The sequence below is a fragment of the Oncorhynchus mykiss genome, chromosome 1, assembly GCF_057628025.1.
Source record: "Oncorhynchus mykiss isolate SJ-2025 chromosome 1, ASM5762802v1, whole genome shotgun sequence".
In the NCBI taxonomy this organism is placed as follows: Eukaryota; Metazoa; Chordata; class Actinopteri; order Salmoniformes; family Salmonidae; genus Oncorhynchus; species Oncorhynchus mykiss.
The window spans coordinates 11,419,951-11,434,023 of record NC_143022.1 but is presented as its reverse complement, the minus strand read 5'-3'; the positions used below and the strand labels follow the sequence as shown (position 1 = coordinate 11,434,023).

The 14,073-nt window shown below is 39.7% G+C and overlaps 2 protein-coding genes across 6 annotated transcripts in view; one reads left to right on the top strand and one right to left on the bottom strand.

Moving 5' to 3' along the window:
* The window catches only part of LOC110533192 (mitofusin-1), a 28,636-nt gene extending 25,682 nt beyond the window's left edge, over positions 1 to 2,954 (top strand). For both annotated transcript variants that reach the window (XM_021617365.3, XM_021617301.3), the window contains exon 18: positions 299 to 2,954. In XM_021617365.3, coding sequence (XP_021473040.2) covers positions 299 to 368 — 70 coding nt within the window. In that variant the 3' untranslated portion in view covers positions 369 to 2,954. The remainder of the gene's footprint in view (positions 1 to 298) is intronic.
* LOC110533060 (guanine nucleotide-binding protein subunit beta-4) overlaps positions 2,684 to 14,073 on the bottom strand; it is a 48,019-nt gene continuing 36,629 nt past the window's right edge. For all 4 annotated transcript variants that reach the window (XM_036938569.2, XM_036938421.2, XM_021617177.3 and 1 more), the window contains exons 6-10: positions 13,826 to 13,988; positions 13,508 to 13,574; positions 9,311 to 9,512; positions 7,790 to 8,006; positions 2,684 to 7,522 (exon numbers count right to left, since the gene is read on the bottom strand). In XM_036938569.2, the coding sequence (XP_036794464.1) occupies positions 7,416 to 7,522; positions 7,790 to 8,006; positions 9,311 to 9,512; positions 13,508 to 13,574; positions 13,826 to 13,988 (756 nt within the window). In that variant the 3' untranslated portion in view covers positions 2,684 to 7,415. The remainder of the gene's footprint in view (positions 7,523 to 7,789; positions 8,007 to 9,310; positions 9,513 to 13,507; positions 13,575 to 13,825; positions 13,989 to 14,073) is intronic.

Genomic DNA, 14,073 nt, shown 5'->3' with positions numbered 1-14,073 from the left:
AGTCGAGCTAGCTCCTGGGTCCAGTGTTACCCCACCCCCCCCACCCACATAGCTCTGTTAAAATAATTCACCCCCCAATGGTTTCCATTTAACATTTTTGATGCCCGTGGTGGTTTAGTGTTTTGCCTCGAATGTAATTTCTTCACCATTGGTTACATTGAGGGTTAAAGGTCAGAGTTGTAACCTTTGAATGGCATTCATTTACAGTAGATGTTTTGACCTCCGTTATAATTGGTTCTACAACAATATTGTACCAATAGGTGTGGTCTGTAACAGCTTTTTTTCCCATGGGTTTCAGGCACAAAGCCACAGAGTTGGAGAGGCAGTTGGAGACTTTTACAGACCAATATCTGAATCCCCATCATTGATGGACTGGTCTTCTTCACTGGAGCCTGTCTTGGCATTGACTCGCCATGCCTGGACTCCCCTCCCCCTCAGAGAAAATATGTCCATGCTTGATAGTATTCCTCCTGGAATTTCCCCACCTCAAAACAGATGTTTCTCCAAGAGATTTGTGGAAGTGTCCAGTCTTCCACACACATTTATTGAAGGACTTTGCGGAGAACAAACTGCCTGTTTGTTGAACTAACACAACTGCCTGTTGTGTTACAAACCCAAACTGTGAATACAGTTCTGAAGTTGGAGACATAAAACCTGGGCTGTGATGCGGTTGGGTGCTGTATCCTGTACATTGAAACTACTGCTCTTTTAGCTGTGAATGTGCTTTTTACTCATGAAGTAAATGTGTGTGTTTAGACAAATGTAGGCATGTGATTTTCATTCAGTGCTGAATTTGTTCTGGTTCACCCTTGGTACTGGTTCCCCCAGTGTGTATGTATACATACGTACGTGTGTGTGTGTGACATTCAGAAAGTATTCAGACAGCCTTATTCTGAAATGTTTTTGTTTTGCTTATCGATCTACACACAATACCCCATCAAGGCAAAGGGTGGCTACTTTGAAGAATCTCAAATATATTGATTTGTTTAACACTTTCGATGTCTTCGCTATTATTCAATGTAGAAAAATAGTAAAAAATAAAGAAACCCTTGAATAAGTAGGTGTCCAAACTTTTAGAACGTGTGTATTTTTTACAATGGGGTACCAGTGCCGAAAGGTCAACCAGAACAAATTCAGCTCTGAATGGAAATCGCATGTCTAAACACTCTCTCACAAACTCATTTACTTCAGGAGTTAGTGAAAGGCAGACGCAGTTATAAAAGCTGTTTTTTGTTTGTTTGTTTGTGAGGGACCTTCTTGAATCCAGCGGCAATCCATTTGACTAAAAGAAAATGCCTTTTCTCTTCAGAAGAAAAATGACTTATGGGTCATGTCTGACTGAGAAAATACAACACCGTGTAGACAGTCTTAAGAAGCATTTTGTAGTTTCTCTGCTGTTTGTTCCATCATGACAGGTCAAATTAGTCTCCACTTTTTTTTTTACAAAAGGTTCTTGAATTAATTTAAATACCTCTTACCAGAATCGATTAAAATTATATATTATGTAATTGTCTAATGCTTTTTTTTGTTTTTCAAGAATAGCATTCGTTGTAGAATAAACTCAAAATGAAACTGAAGGACTCCACTTCTTAGAAGTGGAAAGGGGATGTACAGTGCCTTGTAAAAGTATTCATCCCCCTTGGTGTTTTTCCTATTTTGTTGCATTACAACCTAACTTAAATATATTTTGGGGGGATTTCATGTAATGGACATGTCCAAATTGGTGATGCAAAACAATAACTTGTTTCCAAAAAGTTAGTGGGTCTTGCATATGTATTCACCCCCTTGCTATGAATCCCCTAACTAAGATCTGCTGCAACCAATTACCTTCAGAAGTCACATGTTTAGTTAAAGTCCACCTGTGTGCAATCGAAGTGTCACGTGATCTCTGTGTGTGTGTGTAATATATATATTACACACACACACATCTGTTCTGAAATGCCCCAGAGTCTGCAACACCACCAAGCAAGTGGCACCAAGGAGCTCTCCAAACAGGTCAGGGACAAAGTTGTGAAGCTACAGATCAGGGTTGGGTTATAAAAAAAATATCAGAAACTTTAAACAGCCCACGGAGCACCATTAAATCCATTATTAAAAAATGGAAAGAATATGGCACCACAACAAACCTGCCGAGAGAGGGCCGCCCACCAAAACTCAAGGAGCAGGCAAGGAGGGCCTTAATCAGAGAGGCAACCGAGAGACCAAAGATAACCCTGCAGGAGCTGCAAAGCTCCACAGGGGAGATTAGAGTATCTGTCCATAGGACCACTTTAAGTCGTACACTCCACAGAGCTGGGCTTTATGGAAGAGTGGTCAGATAAAAGCCATTGCTTAAAGAAAGAAATAAGAGGGGGGGGGGGATAGTTATGCAGCTCAAGTTGTCTTATTTCTGGCTTGTTTCACAAAAAATATTTTGCATCTTCAAAATTGTAGGCATGCTGTGTAAATCAAATGATACAACCCCCCCCCCCCCAAAATCTATTTTAATTTTAGGTTGTAAGGCAACAAAATAAAAAAAATGCCAAGGGGGGTGAATACTTTCACAAGCCACAAACAATTGTTCAAAGAAAAGCTTTTACTGACTGGTAGATGGTCAGCATTCAAGCAACTATTGTTGGAAAAGTCATTTGTTAACCAATTTGTAGCAGTTTTTTTTCTCATAATAGGCTTCAACACATAAATCCTTGGTTAAAAGCTTTTTTTATTGGTTACAATATCAACTCCTGGCAACCCATCAGTATCACCAAGCCACTGTACAAATACAAAACAAAAAAAATCTGGTGTGAAAAGACTATATAAAAAAATTATTCCATAACAAGTGATTATAATTTCACACAATAGCACTGTCAGAGTCATCATGGCACCAAGTCCCTGGGTTTCACTGGCTTAAAACACAAACAAATAAATAAAGACATATCTATTTAAGACTGTCCCAATAGATCCAACAGCCAAAAGGCTTCCTTTGTGTTTGTGGTGATCACTAAATGTAATGTTTATTATCAACGTCTGTTTGCTTTTCTCTATATACGCTCCACCGTTTTCAGAACTCTGTCCAAACTCTGAAGCTGTAAAAGGCGCACTTCTAAAAATACTGCTTTGATAATATTATACCTCAATCCCCAAGGCAAGACCATCCACAAGTCAACAGAACACATTCTGCTTCCTTACTTTTGCTTTGACCTGGAAATCCAGGCCAGTACACTATCAGGCTTTTTAATGACTTTGAATATATATGTCAAGGAGACTTAAAAAAAACATCACACACTGTTCATTGCAGCCTGAGGCTCAGCATCTCATCAGGTAGGATACTCGTCATGGCTGCTCTTACCAAATAGTCGTTTCATATGATGAATACAACTATAGAAGACTGTAAAGAAATACAATGACATGGTCAAATACAGGGAGGTTGAGCACCTTCGACTACTGAAGCCTAGAAACCATTGGTCCCAGCCAACCAACATGATCAGTGGGACTGCACAGGCACATTTCAATGCGGTCACTATTTCAGGTTAAAATTGTTAATATCGGTGCATCTTATAGGGTGCTGTGGTCAAGCCTCAATTATCAGTGTTATAGGACATCCTTTTTTGGTCATGAATAGCTATGGTGCTCTGTTGTCCCAGGTGATGTCTCAGCTGAGGAATCAACACAATCAACAATGCTTTCAGGAGTTGGGGATTGTTTCACTGGCAGCCATGTTGGTGTAAAAAAAAAAGAGACCAAACTTCATCCTGCCATTTTGTCATGTCTTTCCTGTCTTAAAAAAGGAACACATTTCTCATTGGATCCTCATCATTCACAATGAGATTCATTTAATTTGGGGAAAACAAAGAGTTTTAACAGCATTGAAGGAATGTCCACTTCTCTTTTATTGGGCACTTTATGAAGTCAGGCATCAGAGGACCTTGTTACAGGCCAGGCGTAATAAAATTACATTGATTTGATTCAGATTTAGGGGGGGGGGGGGGGGAGCTGGCACTTTCTGTAAGCAAGCGAAGAGAAACAATGAATTGTCAATGATGACTTGTTTTCAGTTCACAGCTGCGGGTCAGCGAATGACATTGGCACAAATGTGAAAGCTAACACAACCGACATGTATGTTACCCACACGAATCAGTGAGCATTTCAACACTGATATGGAATACTTTTCCCATCCAAGTCACCTCCAGGATGTGTTTTCGGGGTGTAATAAAAACCACCAGCCTTTTCTTTGACATTTACCTAATTAATGCAAAGCCAGGTAAAGCAGTTAAAAACATACAACTAAATAAACGTCTATAAATCACTATGATCACAGGGTGCTCCTTGTAATCAATAAATAAAACATTGTACGGTAGAAATCAGAATTCTATAAAATAATATACAGCACTTTTGCACTTTTTCGGTTGTGGTCATCTGTTAAGCTTGGCTTTTAGTGTTTACTATAGTACTGATGTGGCTCTGTGCTTCACAATTGCTTGATTTCAGCAAATCATTTGACTGTTATAGCAGGTTAAAGCCTGCCTCATTCTTTACCCAGTACCCAATTTTTCTAAACGAGACAATTATCTTCTAACGTTCTCTTGGGGCCCACTGAAATAGTGGCGCCTCATTAGGCAACTGGGTGATTGAGGTCAACTGAAATGTTGGAAAAAGTGAAGGCTTGAACTACAGGCCCAACATCTGAGTTTCTGGCCAGTTCCGGTCAATGTTGGCAATGAGATTGGCAGAATGATCTCAAGCCACAGATCCTTCTAATACGAACCACATGGATCCAATGCATGTACTAATATATATATATATATATATATATATATATATATATATATATATATATAGATGTTTAGGAAGTTAGGGTGTATAAAAAAAAAAAAATAGGCACCCTTATTCAAGTTTTGCCTCCAAACCAAAGTTTTCTTGCGAGGAAAACGGAAGATGACTGATGCACAAACTAACAAAGTCTTGTGAGAGACACAGGCAACTGCCAAAATAAAGAATACGCCAACATAGAGTGTGTTAAGGTGTTGGGCCACCATGAGCTGTCAGAGGAACTTCAATACACCTTGGCATAGATTCTATAAGTGTCTGGAACTCTGTTGGAGGGATGCGACACCATTCTTCCAAAATAAATTCCATAATTTGGTGTTTTGTTGATGGTGGTGGAAAACGCTGTCTCAGGTGCCGCTCCAGAATCTCCCATAAGTGTTCAATTGGGTTGAGATCTGGTGACTGAGACAGCCATGGAATATGACTTGCATTGTTTTCATTCTCATCAAAACATTTAGTGACCACTCGTGACCTGTGGATGGGGGCATTGTCATCCTATGGGGGGGGCATAGCCATGGTAGCCAAAATAATGGCCTGCCCAGAATGTTAATACCCTAAGCATGCTGGGATGTTAATTTCTTAACTCAGGAACCACACCTGGGTGGAAGCACTTGCTTTCAATACACTTTGTATCCCTCGTTTACATTATTTTAGCAGTTACCTGTACCTTCTCCCTGCTGTTGGGAAGTATGTTGCATGTGTTCTTTGTTTACATTTGAGGAGCGTAATCTAGCCCTCTACCAAGTGAACTTTCTTTTCCAGCAATACTTAAAACTGTTGATAATGTTTGTTTTTGTGAGGGGGAAAAAAAAAAAGTGTTAGATAAGGACCAACATTTTTTTATAATAACATTACAGGCTTTATGGTGGCACTGCTGATTTTTAGTGACGAGATTTTTTAAACCAACAGCTTTAACGTTACTCACTCAACTAAACCACCCTGTTGATGGTTTATCAAGAGCTTCTAAAATAAAATTGAAGATGACATAGCAAGAAGCTATTAAAGGCATCTTCCCTCGAGTCCACTCAGGGAAGGAATGACAAGGATTTACTCACAGCTCATTGAGCAGTCATTTTTTTCACATCTTAATGCTTCGACTGACCAGCCTCTGGTAGAGACTGAATAGACTGCAAGCATTTCCAAGTCTCTGTACTTCTTCAGTCCTATGATATAGGCCTGAGCTAGCTCACAGTAGCCCCAGGATCACATTCCTTGGAACCGTCCCCTGTCAGTTTGAAGCCCTACTGGGCCCTAGATTTCCCTATCCTCAGTGGTCAGATGGAGGCCGCCATTGTAAATAAGAAATTGTTCTTAACTGACTTGCCTAGTTAAATAAAGGTTAAATGTAAAGGCTTTGGCCTTGGGGGTATATGCAGTAAAGCCTCTATTAGTAATTGATCGCAACATATGTATTACATATCACACTATTGTTGATTTGCAAGGCGTGGGCGTGATGTAATACTATTTGCCATACAATCGCGGTTTTGAACTTAGCCCAAGACCCCGTTTGTAAAGGGCTTTAGGCTGTAGTTTCACGCTGTTTTCAGTTTGTTAGACTGCAGAGAGACTGTGCCTCCAACAACTACAGCGGCTGTGTATCACAGCCTGGATGAACTAGTTTCTAGAAAAAGGGATTTGGATAAAACTGCGGCATGACTAAAAAAAAAACTAACCTTATTAGTCAGTCTCTACAAAACAACCACAACAGTTGTGTTCCAAAAACAACATGTTTGTTGAGAGGAATGCCACCAGTTCATAACTCATATCATTACCTATCATCAACATGAATATACAGTATTTTAGTTACAGTACATGTGTGCATGCCTTTGCCGGTAGACCGTCACACGTGCACATGCACACACATGCGCGCGCACACACACACACACACACACACACATACACGTCCATTATGTTGTACATGAGGCAAGTGCCAAAATCAGAATTGTGTTATCGTCTAGTACTGTGAATATTATATACATTAAACAATGTGAGGCAACTAAAACAAAAAGGGTGGGGATAAAAACTACAAAAATATATACATACACATTATATATGCATATATACACACACACACACATAATGCTATGCATATATACTGTATTTATATATACATACACATTATATATGCATATATACACACACACACACACACACACAATGCTATGCATATATACTGTATTTATATATACATACACATTATATATGCATATATACACACACACACACACACACACAATGCTATGCATATATACTGTATTTATATATACATTTACATATTACACACGGGACTGTCCTCTAATTTGGCGGTAACCACGGTAACATGCGCTCTAGTGCTTCACCTGTCCAAAAACAAGAGGGGGATGCGAGGTTGTTTTTTTTTCTTTTTCATTTTTCTTTGATTGGTCATTCTAACTGTGGGTACTGAGAGCTCTGTGTAATTAATAAGTGAGTAAAAAAAAAAAATGTAGAAAGAGTTGTTACTCTGGCTGTGGATGGTGGTGGACGGGACGTTGGTGATGGGAGACAGTGTTCACCCTCAAGTCCAAGCCCAGCAGTATGAGTGGGTGGAATGGTGGAGGGGGGAGAGAGGAGGACGTGAGCTGGAGGGTTTAATTCCAGATTCTGAGGAAACTGTCCCATGAGCCCGTGGCTACAGCCATGCCGTCGTCTGTCACGCCTAAACAGCTCACCCTGTTGTCGTGACCGGCCAGGACACCTAGAAATAGAAGAAGAGAGAAGAAGAGAGAGAAGAGAGAGAGGTGGCGATGGAGAGAGCAAGGGGAACAATAGAAGGGGGAGTCATTGTGAGTGAACGTACAGCCAGTGTTTGACCAACTATGTACCGACTACGTTTCCGTCGATGAGTGCAACTGCCAAATTAATCCCTAGATCAAAACCTTAAGGGGGGACCAAGAAAGGTTGTGTTTAAAATGTTTTTTAAAAGGGATTTGAATTAGTGGCCTGGTGCGGCCCCCTCCACTACCTGCACGCTCTGCCTTGAGGGTGTCCCACACGTTGCAGTTGAAGTCGTCGTAGCCGGCCAGCAGCAGACGACCACTCTTGGAGAAGGCCACTGAGGTGATGCCGCAGATTATGTTGTCGTGCGAGTACATCATCAGCTCTTGGTCGGCGCGCAGGTCAAACAGGCGGCAGGTGGCGTCGTCCGAGCCCGTGGTAAAGGCGTTGCCGTTGGGGAAGAACTGCACCACAGAGACAGAGAGAATGGGTTAGGTATAGTGAATTAAGTTATAACAGAGAGAATGGGTTAGGTATAGTGAATTAAGTTATAACAGAGAGAATGGGTTAGGTATAGTGAATTAAGTTATAACAAGAGAGAATGGGTTAGGTATAGTGAATTAAGTTATAACAGAGAGAATGGGTTAGGTATAGTGAATTAAGTTATAACAGAGAGAATGGGTTAGGTATAGTGAATTAAGTTATAACAGAGAGAATGGGTTAGGTATAGTGAATTAAGTTATAACAAGAGAGAATGGGTTAGGTATAGTGAATTAAGTTATAACAGAGAGAATGGGTTAGGTATAGTGAATTAAGTTATAACAAGAGAGAATGGGTTAGGTATAGTGAATTAAGTTATAACAAGAGAGAATGGGTTAGGTATAGTGAATTAAGTTATAACAGTGTACTTTATCTTACACATTTTCTACACTCACTGCTTCATCTAATGTGACATGATGTTTTATAATAATCTATGTTAGTGTAAGGTGATCGTGATGTTAAAGTAAGAATTTTCTGTAAAAGCTGTTCACCACTGGAACCAACTTCCAGAATGGTTCAAATGTGTCGCTAGTTGGCAAGATGGAGATACCTGGAATTATACAGATAATAGTCAAATCGTGGTTTTTTTTCCCTTATTTTTTTTGTGGTGGAAAACGGAGTGCTTGAAACATAACACAGCAACCAGAATGAAGTGTAATTGTTAAAACATTTCTAGGCTGTTTGTGAAGCTTTCATTCAATTGCCCATCCCTGTTGCACACAACAAGCTTCCCTGTCACAAGGGGATTTATGACAAATTTAAAATAAAAGCCTCAACTGTGATACAGTCTAATCTGTTACTTAATCGCACTTTAAATGGCACTTTACTATAGTCTTTTTAAAATGTTACCCGTTGAGACGGGACGCTTGTTGTTTTTTTATGAAGTTGAACATGTACTCTTTATGACAGAATGTAAAATGTTAAACTACCCAAAATGTAGTCTATTTGTAGAAAAACCCATTTAGTTTCCTTATATCCTACAATCCATTTTCAGGTCGTCTTCTTTTTACTTGAATAAGAATCCGATTACATTGTCAGACAAATCTGCATCGTTTTCTGGCGATGTTAGCAAAAAAATGTGAATGTGATATACCAAATATAATATTTGTGGTATCTGGTCTGGAAAGCTTTATGATAACATGTTTGTGTGCTGTATGTTAATTACCATCCTACAACGTAAAAGATATTCATATCAAAACACTCTATAACTCCTGGGTCTACTACTCACGCAGACAGCGTTAATGTCGGACACGTGGCCAGTGAAGGACTGCCTGCACATGCCGTCCCGGACATCCCACAGCTTGGAGGAGGCGTCACAGGCCCCCGACACAAAGGTCTTGAAGTCGGGACTAAGGGACAGGCTCATCACGTCCCCCGTGTGGCCCGTAAAGCTGGTGGCCATCTGACCCGTCTCGATGTCCCATAAAGCACTGATACAGAGAGGGGGAGGGAGGTGAGGGGGAGAAAGAGAAGAGGTATGAGGGTACAGGGAAGATCTTGAGACTTGAAATGATTGGATGATGAATGGGGAGGTGCACTGGTTTCTTCTCTGTGTGTGTGTGTGTGTGTGTGTGTGTGTGTGTGTGGTGTGTGTTACAGTCTGACACACACAGGTGTTAAGGTAAAAATCTAGATGTTAAGGTAAAAAGTGTTGAGGGGTATATCTGAGTGTTGCTTCTAGTGGGGTTAACACCAGTGTTATATCTGAGTGTTGATTCTAATGGGGTTAACGCCAGTGTTATGTCTGAGTGTTGATTCTAGTGGGGTTAACGCCAGTGTTATGTCTGAGTGTTGATTCTAGTGGGGTTAACGCCAGTGTTATATCTGAGTGTTGCTTCTAGTGGGGTTAACGCCAGTGTTATATCTGAGTGTTGCTTCTAGTGGGGTTAATGCCAATGTTATATCTGAGTGTTGCTTCTAGTGGGGTTAATGCCAATGTTATATCTGAGTGTTGATTCTAGTGGGGTTAAAGCCAGTGTTATATCTGAGTGTTGCTTCTAGTAGGGTTAACACCAGTGCTAATTCTAGTAGGGTTAACACCAGTGTTATAGTTGAGTGTTAATACTAGTTGGGTTAACACCAGTGTTATAGTTGAGTGTTAATACTAGTTGGGTTAACACCAGTGTTATAGTTGAGTGTTAATACTAGTTGGGTTAACACCAGTGTTATAGTTGAGTGTTAATACTAGTTGGGTTAACACCAGTGTTATAGTTGAGTGTTAATACTAGTTGGGTTAACACCAGTGTTATAGTTTAGTGTTAATACTAGTTGGGTTAACACCAGTGTTATAGTTGAGTGTTAATACTAGTTGGGTTAACGCCAGTGTTATAGTTGAGTGTTAATACTAGTTGGGTTAACGCCAGTGTTATAATTGAGTGTTAATACTAGTTGGGTTAACGCCAGTGTTATAGTTGAGTGTTAATACTAGTTGGGTTAACACCAGTGTTATAGTTGAGTGTTAATACTAGTTGGGTTAACGCCAGTGTTATAGTTGAGTGTTAATACTAGTTGGGTTAACACCAGTGTTATAGTTGAGTGTTAATACTAGTTGGGTTAACGCCAGTGTTATAGTTGAGTGTTAATACTAGTTGGGTTAACACCAGTGTTATAGTTTAGTGTTAATACTAGTTGGGTTAACGCCAGTGTTATAGTTGAGTGTTAATACTAGTTGGGTTAACACCAGTGTTATAGTTGAGTGTTAATACTAGTAGGGTTAACACCAGTGTTATAGTTGAGTGTTAATACTAGTTGGGTTAACACCAGTGTTATAGTTGAGTGTTAATACTAGTTGGGTTAACGCCAGTGTTATAGTTGAGTGTTAATACTAGTTGGGTTAACGCCAGTGTTATAGTTGAGTGTTAATACTAGTTGGGTTAACACCAGTGTTATAGTTGAGTGTTAATACTAGTTGGGTTAACGCCAGTGTTATAGTTGAGTGTTAATACTAGTTGGGTTAACACCAGTGTTATAGTTGAGTGTTAATACTAGTTGGGTTAACACCAGTGTTATAGTTGAGTGTTAATACTAGTTGGGTTAACGCCAGTGTTATAGTTGAGTGTTAATACTAGTTGGGTTAACACCAGTGTTATAGTTGAGTGTTAATACTAGTTGGGTTAACGCCAGTGTTATAGTTGAGTGTTAATACTAGTTGGGTTAACACCAGTGTTATAGTTGAGTGTTAATACTAGTAGGGTTAACACCAGTGTTATAGTTGAGTGTTAATACTAGTTGGGTTAACACCAGTGTTATAGTTGAGTGTTAATACTAGTAGGGTTAACACCAGTGTTATAGTTGAGTGTTAATACTAGTTGGGTTAACACCAGTGTTATAGTTGAGTGTTAATACTAGTTGGGTTAACGCCAGTGTTATAGTTGAGTGTTAATACTAGTTGGGTTAACGCCAGTGTTATAGTTGAGTGTTAATACTAGTTGGGTTAACACCAGTGTTATAGTTGAGTGTTAATACTAGTTGGGTTAACACCAGTGTTATAGTTGAGTGTTAATACTAGTTGGGTTAACGCCAGTGTTATAGTTGAGTGTTAATTCTAGTTGGGTTAACGCCAGTGTTATAGTTGAGTGTTAATACTAGTTGGGTTAACGCCAGTGTTATAGTTGAGTGTTAATACTAGTTGGGTTAACACCAGTGTTATAGTTGAGTGTTAATACTAGTTGGGTTAACGCCAGTGTTATAGTTGAGTGTTAATACTAGTTGGGTTAACACCAGTGTTATAGTTGAGTGTTAATACTAGTAGGGTTAACACCAGTGTTATAGTTGAGTGTTAATACTAGTTGGGTTAACACCAGTGTTATAGTTGAGTGTTAATACTAGTAGGGTTAACACCAGTGTTATAGTTGAGTGTTAATACTAGTTGGGTTAACACCCGTGTTATAGTTGAGTGTTAATACTAGTTGGGTTAACGCCAGTGTTATAGTTGAGTGTTAATACTAGTAGGGTTAACACCCGTGTTATAGTTGAGTGTTAATACTAGTTGGGTTAACGCCAGTGTTATAGTTGAGTGTTAATACTAGTTGGGTTAACACCAGTGTTATAGTTGAGTGTTAATACTAGTTGGGTTAACACCAGTGTTATAGTTGAGTGTTAATACTAGTTGGGTTAACGGCAGTGTTATAGTTGAGTGTTAATACTAGTTGGGTTAACACCAGTGTTATAGTTGAGTGTTAATACTAGTTGGGTTAACGCCAGTGTTATAGTTGAGTGTTAATACTAGTTGGGTTAACACCAGTGTTATAGTTGAGTGTTAATACTAGTAGGGTTAACACCAGTGTTATAGTTGAGTGTTAATACTAGTTGGGTTAACACCAGTGTTATAGTTGAGTGTTAATACTAGTAGGGTTAACACCAGTGTTATAGTTGAGTGTTAATACTAGTTGGGTTAACACCCGTGTTATAGTTGAGTGTTAATACTAGTTGGGTTAACGCCAGTGTTATAGTTGAGTGTTAATACTAGTAGGGTTAACACCCGTGTTATAGTTGAGTGTTAATACTAGTTGGGTTAACGCCAGTGTTATAGTTGAGTGTTAATACTAGTTGGGTTAACACCAGTGTTATAGTTGAGTGTTAATACTAGTTGGGTTAACACCAGTGTTATAGTTGAGTGTTAATACTAGTTGGGTTAACGGCAGTGTTATAGTTGAGTGTTAATACTAGTTGGGTTAACACCAGTGTTATAGTTGAGTGTTAATACTAGTTGGGTTAACGCCAGTGTTATAGTTGAGTGTTAATACTAGTTGGGTTAACACCAGTGTTATAGTTGAGTGTTAATACTAGTTGGGTTAACACCAGTGTTATAGTTGAGTGTTAATACTAGTTGGGTTAACGGCAGTGTTATAGTTGAGTGTTAATACTAGTTGGGTTAACACCAGTGGGATTGAAATTGACACCACGTGGAGAATAAATTAAATGTCATTTGAATCAAAACTACACGGTGTTGTGATTACTCAACTGAGTTGAATTAATTTCAGTTTTTTATTTATTTTATTTAACCTTTTAATAACTAGGCAATTCAGTTAAGAACAAATTCTTATTTCCAATGACGGCCTACCCCGGCCAAACTCTAACCCAGACGACGCTAGACCAATTGTGCGCCGCCCTATGGGACTCACAATCACGGCCGGTTGTTATACAGCCTGGAATCGAACCAGGGTCTGTAGTGACGCCTCTAGCACTTGAGATGCAGTGCCTTAGACCGCTGCGCCACTCGGGAGCCCACTCTGTTCTATGTGTGAAAAGACCTGGAAGAGGCCTAACTAATCCACCCGTTACTGAAATGGTTGTTCCAGTTTAGATGGTTTAGGTCAGGGATTGGCATTTGTTGGTCTGCGAAATGTCTAGAATAGTACTTGAGTACCCCTGATCTAGAGAGTCAAGTTGTGTTCTTCCTCCCACACTACATCAATAAACTCACCAGGTTGTGTCCCCGGAACTAGTGACAATCTGGTTGTCATCCAGGAAACGACAGCAAGACAAATAGCCTGAAAAATAGAGATTGAAAATAACCATTTCAGGCTAAATACGCAGTATTAACATCAATACCATATTATGTCATTACCGTTACATTTCATAGCGGTTCTCAGAGCATCCTTTTTAAAATGAAATTTTCTTAGTATAAGATAAACTGGGCTTGAACCAATGAAAGACGTTGATGAGTTGAAATTGTTCCATTTCCTCTCTAAAATGGCAGTATTCCGCCTCGTTAAAAAAAAAAAAACCTTCTGAAGTGTACCTGTGTGTCCGGGTAGCTCGCGGGTGACGCGCACGTTTCCCTCGCGGGTCTTCAGGCTGTAGATAGAACAGATGTTGTCCAGGCCTCCGCACGCCACGTAGTTCCCAGAGGGCGCGTAGGCACAGGTCATCACCCAGGAGGAGCGCAGCGGGATGGCATGCATCTACGGAACACACACACACATTATTGTTTAACGCTTGTTAGCACCAGGGCTGTACAACAGAAAATTCTGTCCATTCAGAAAGGAC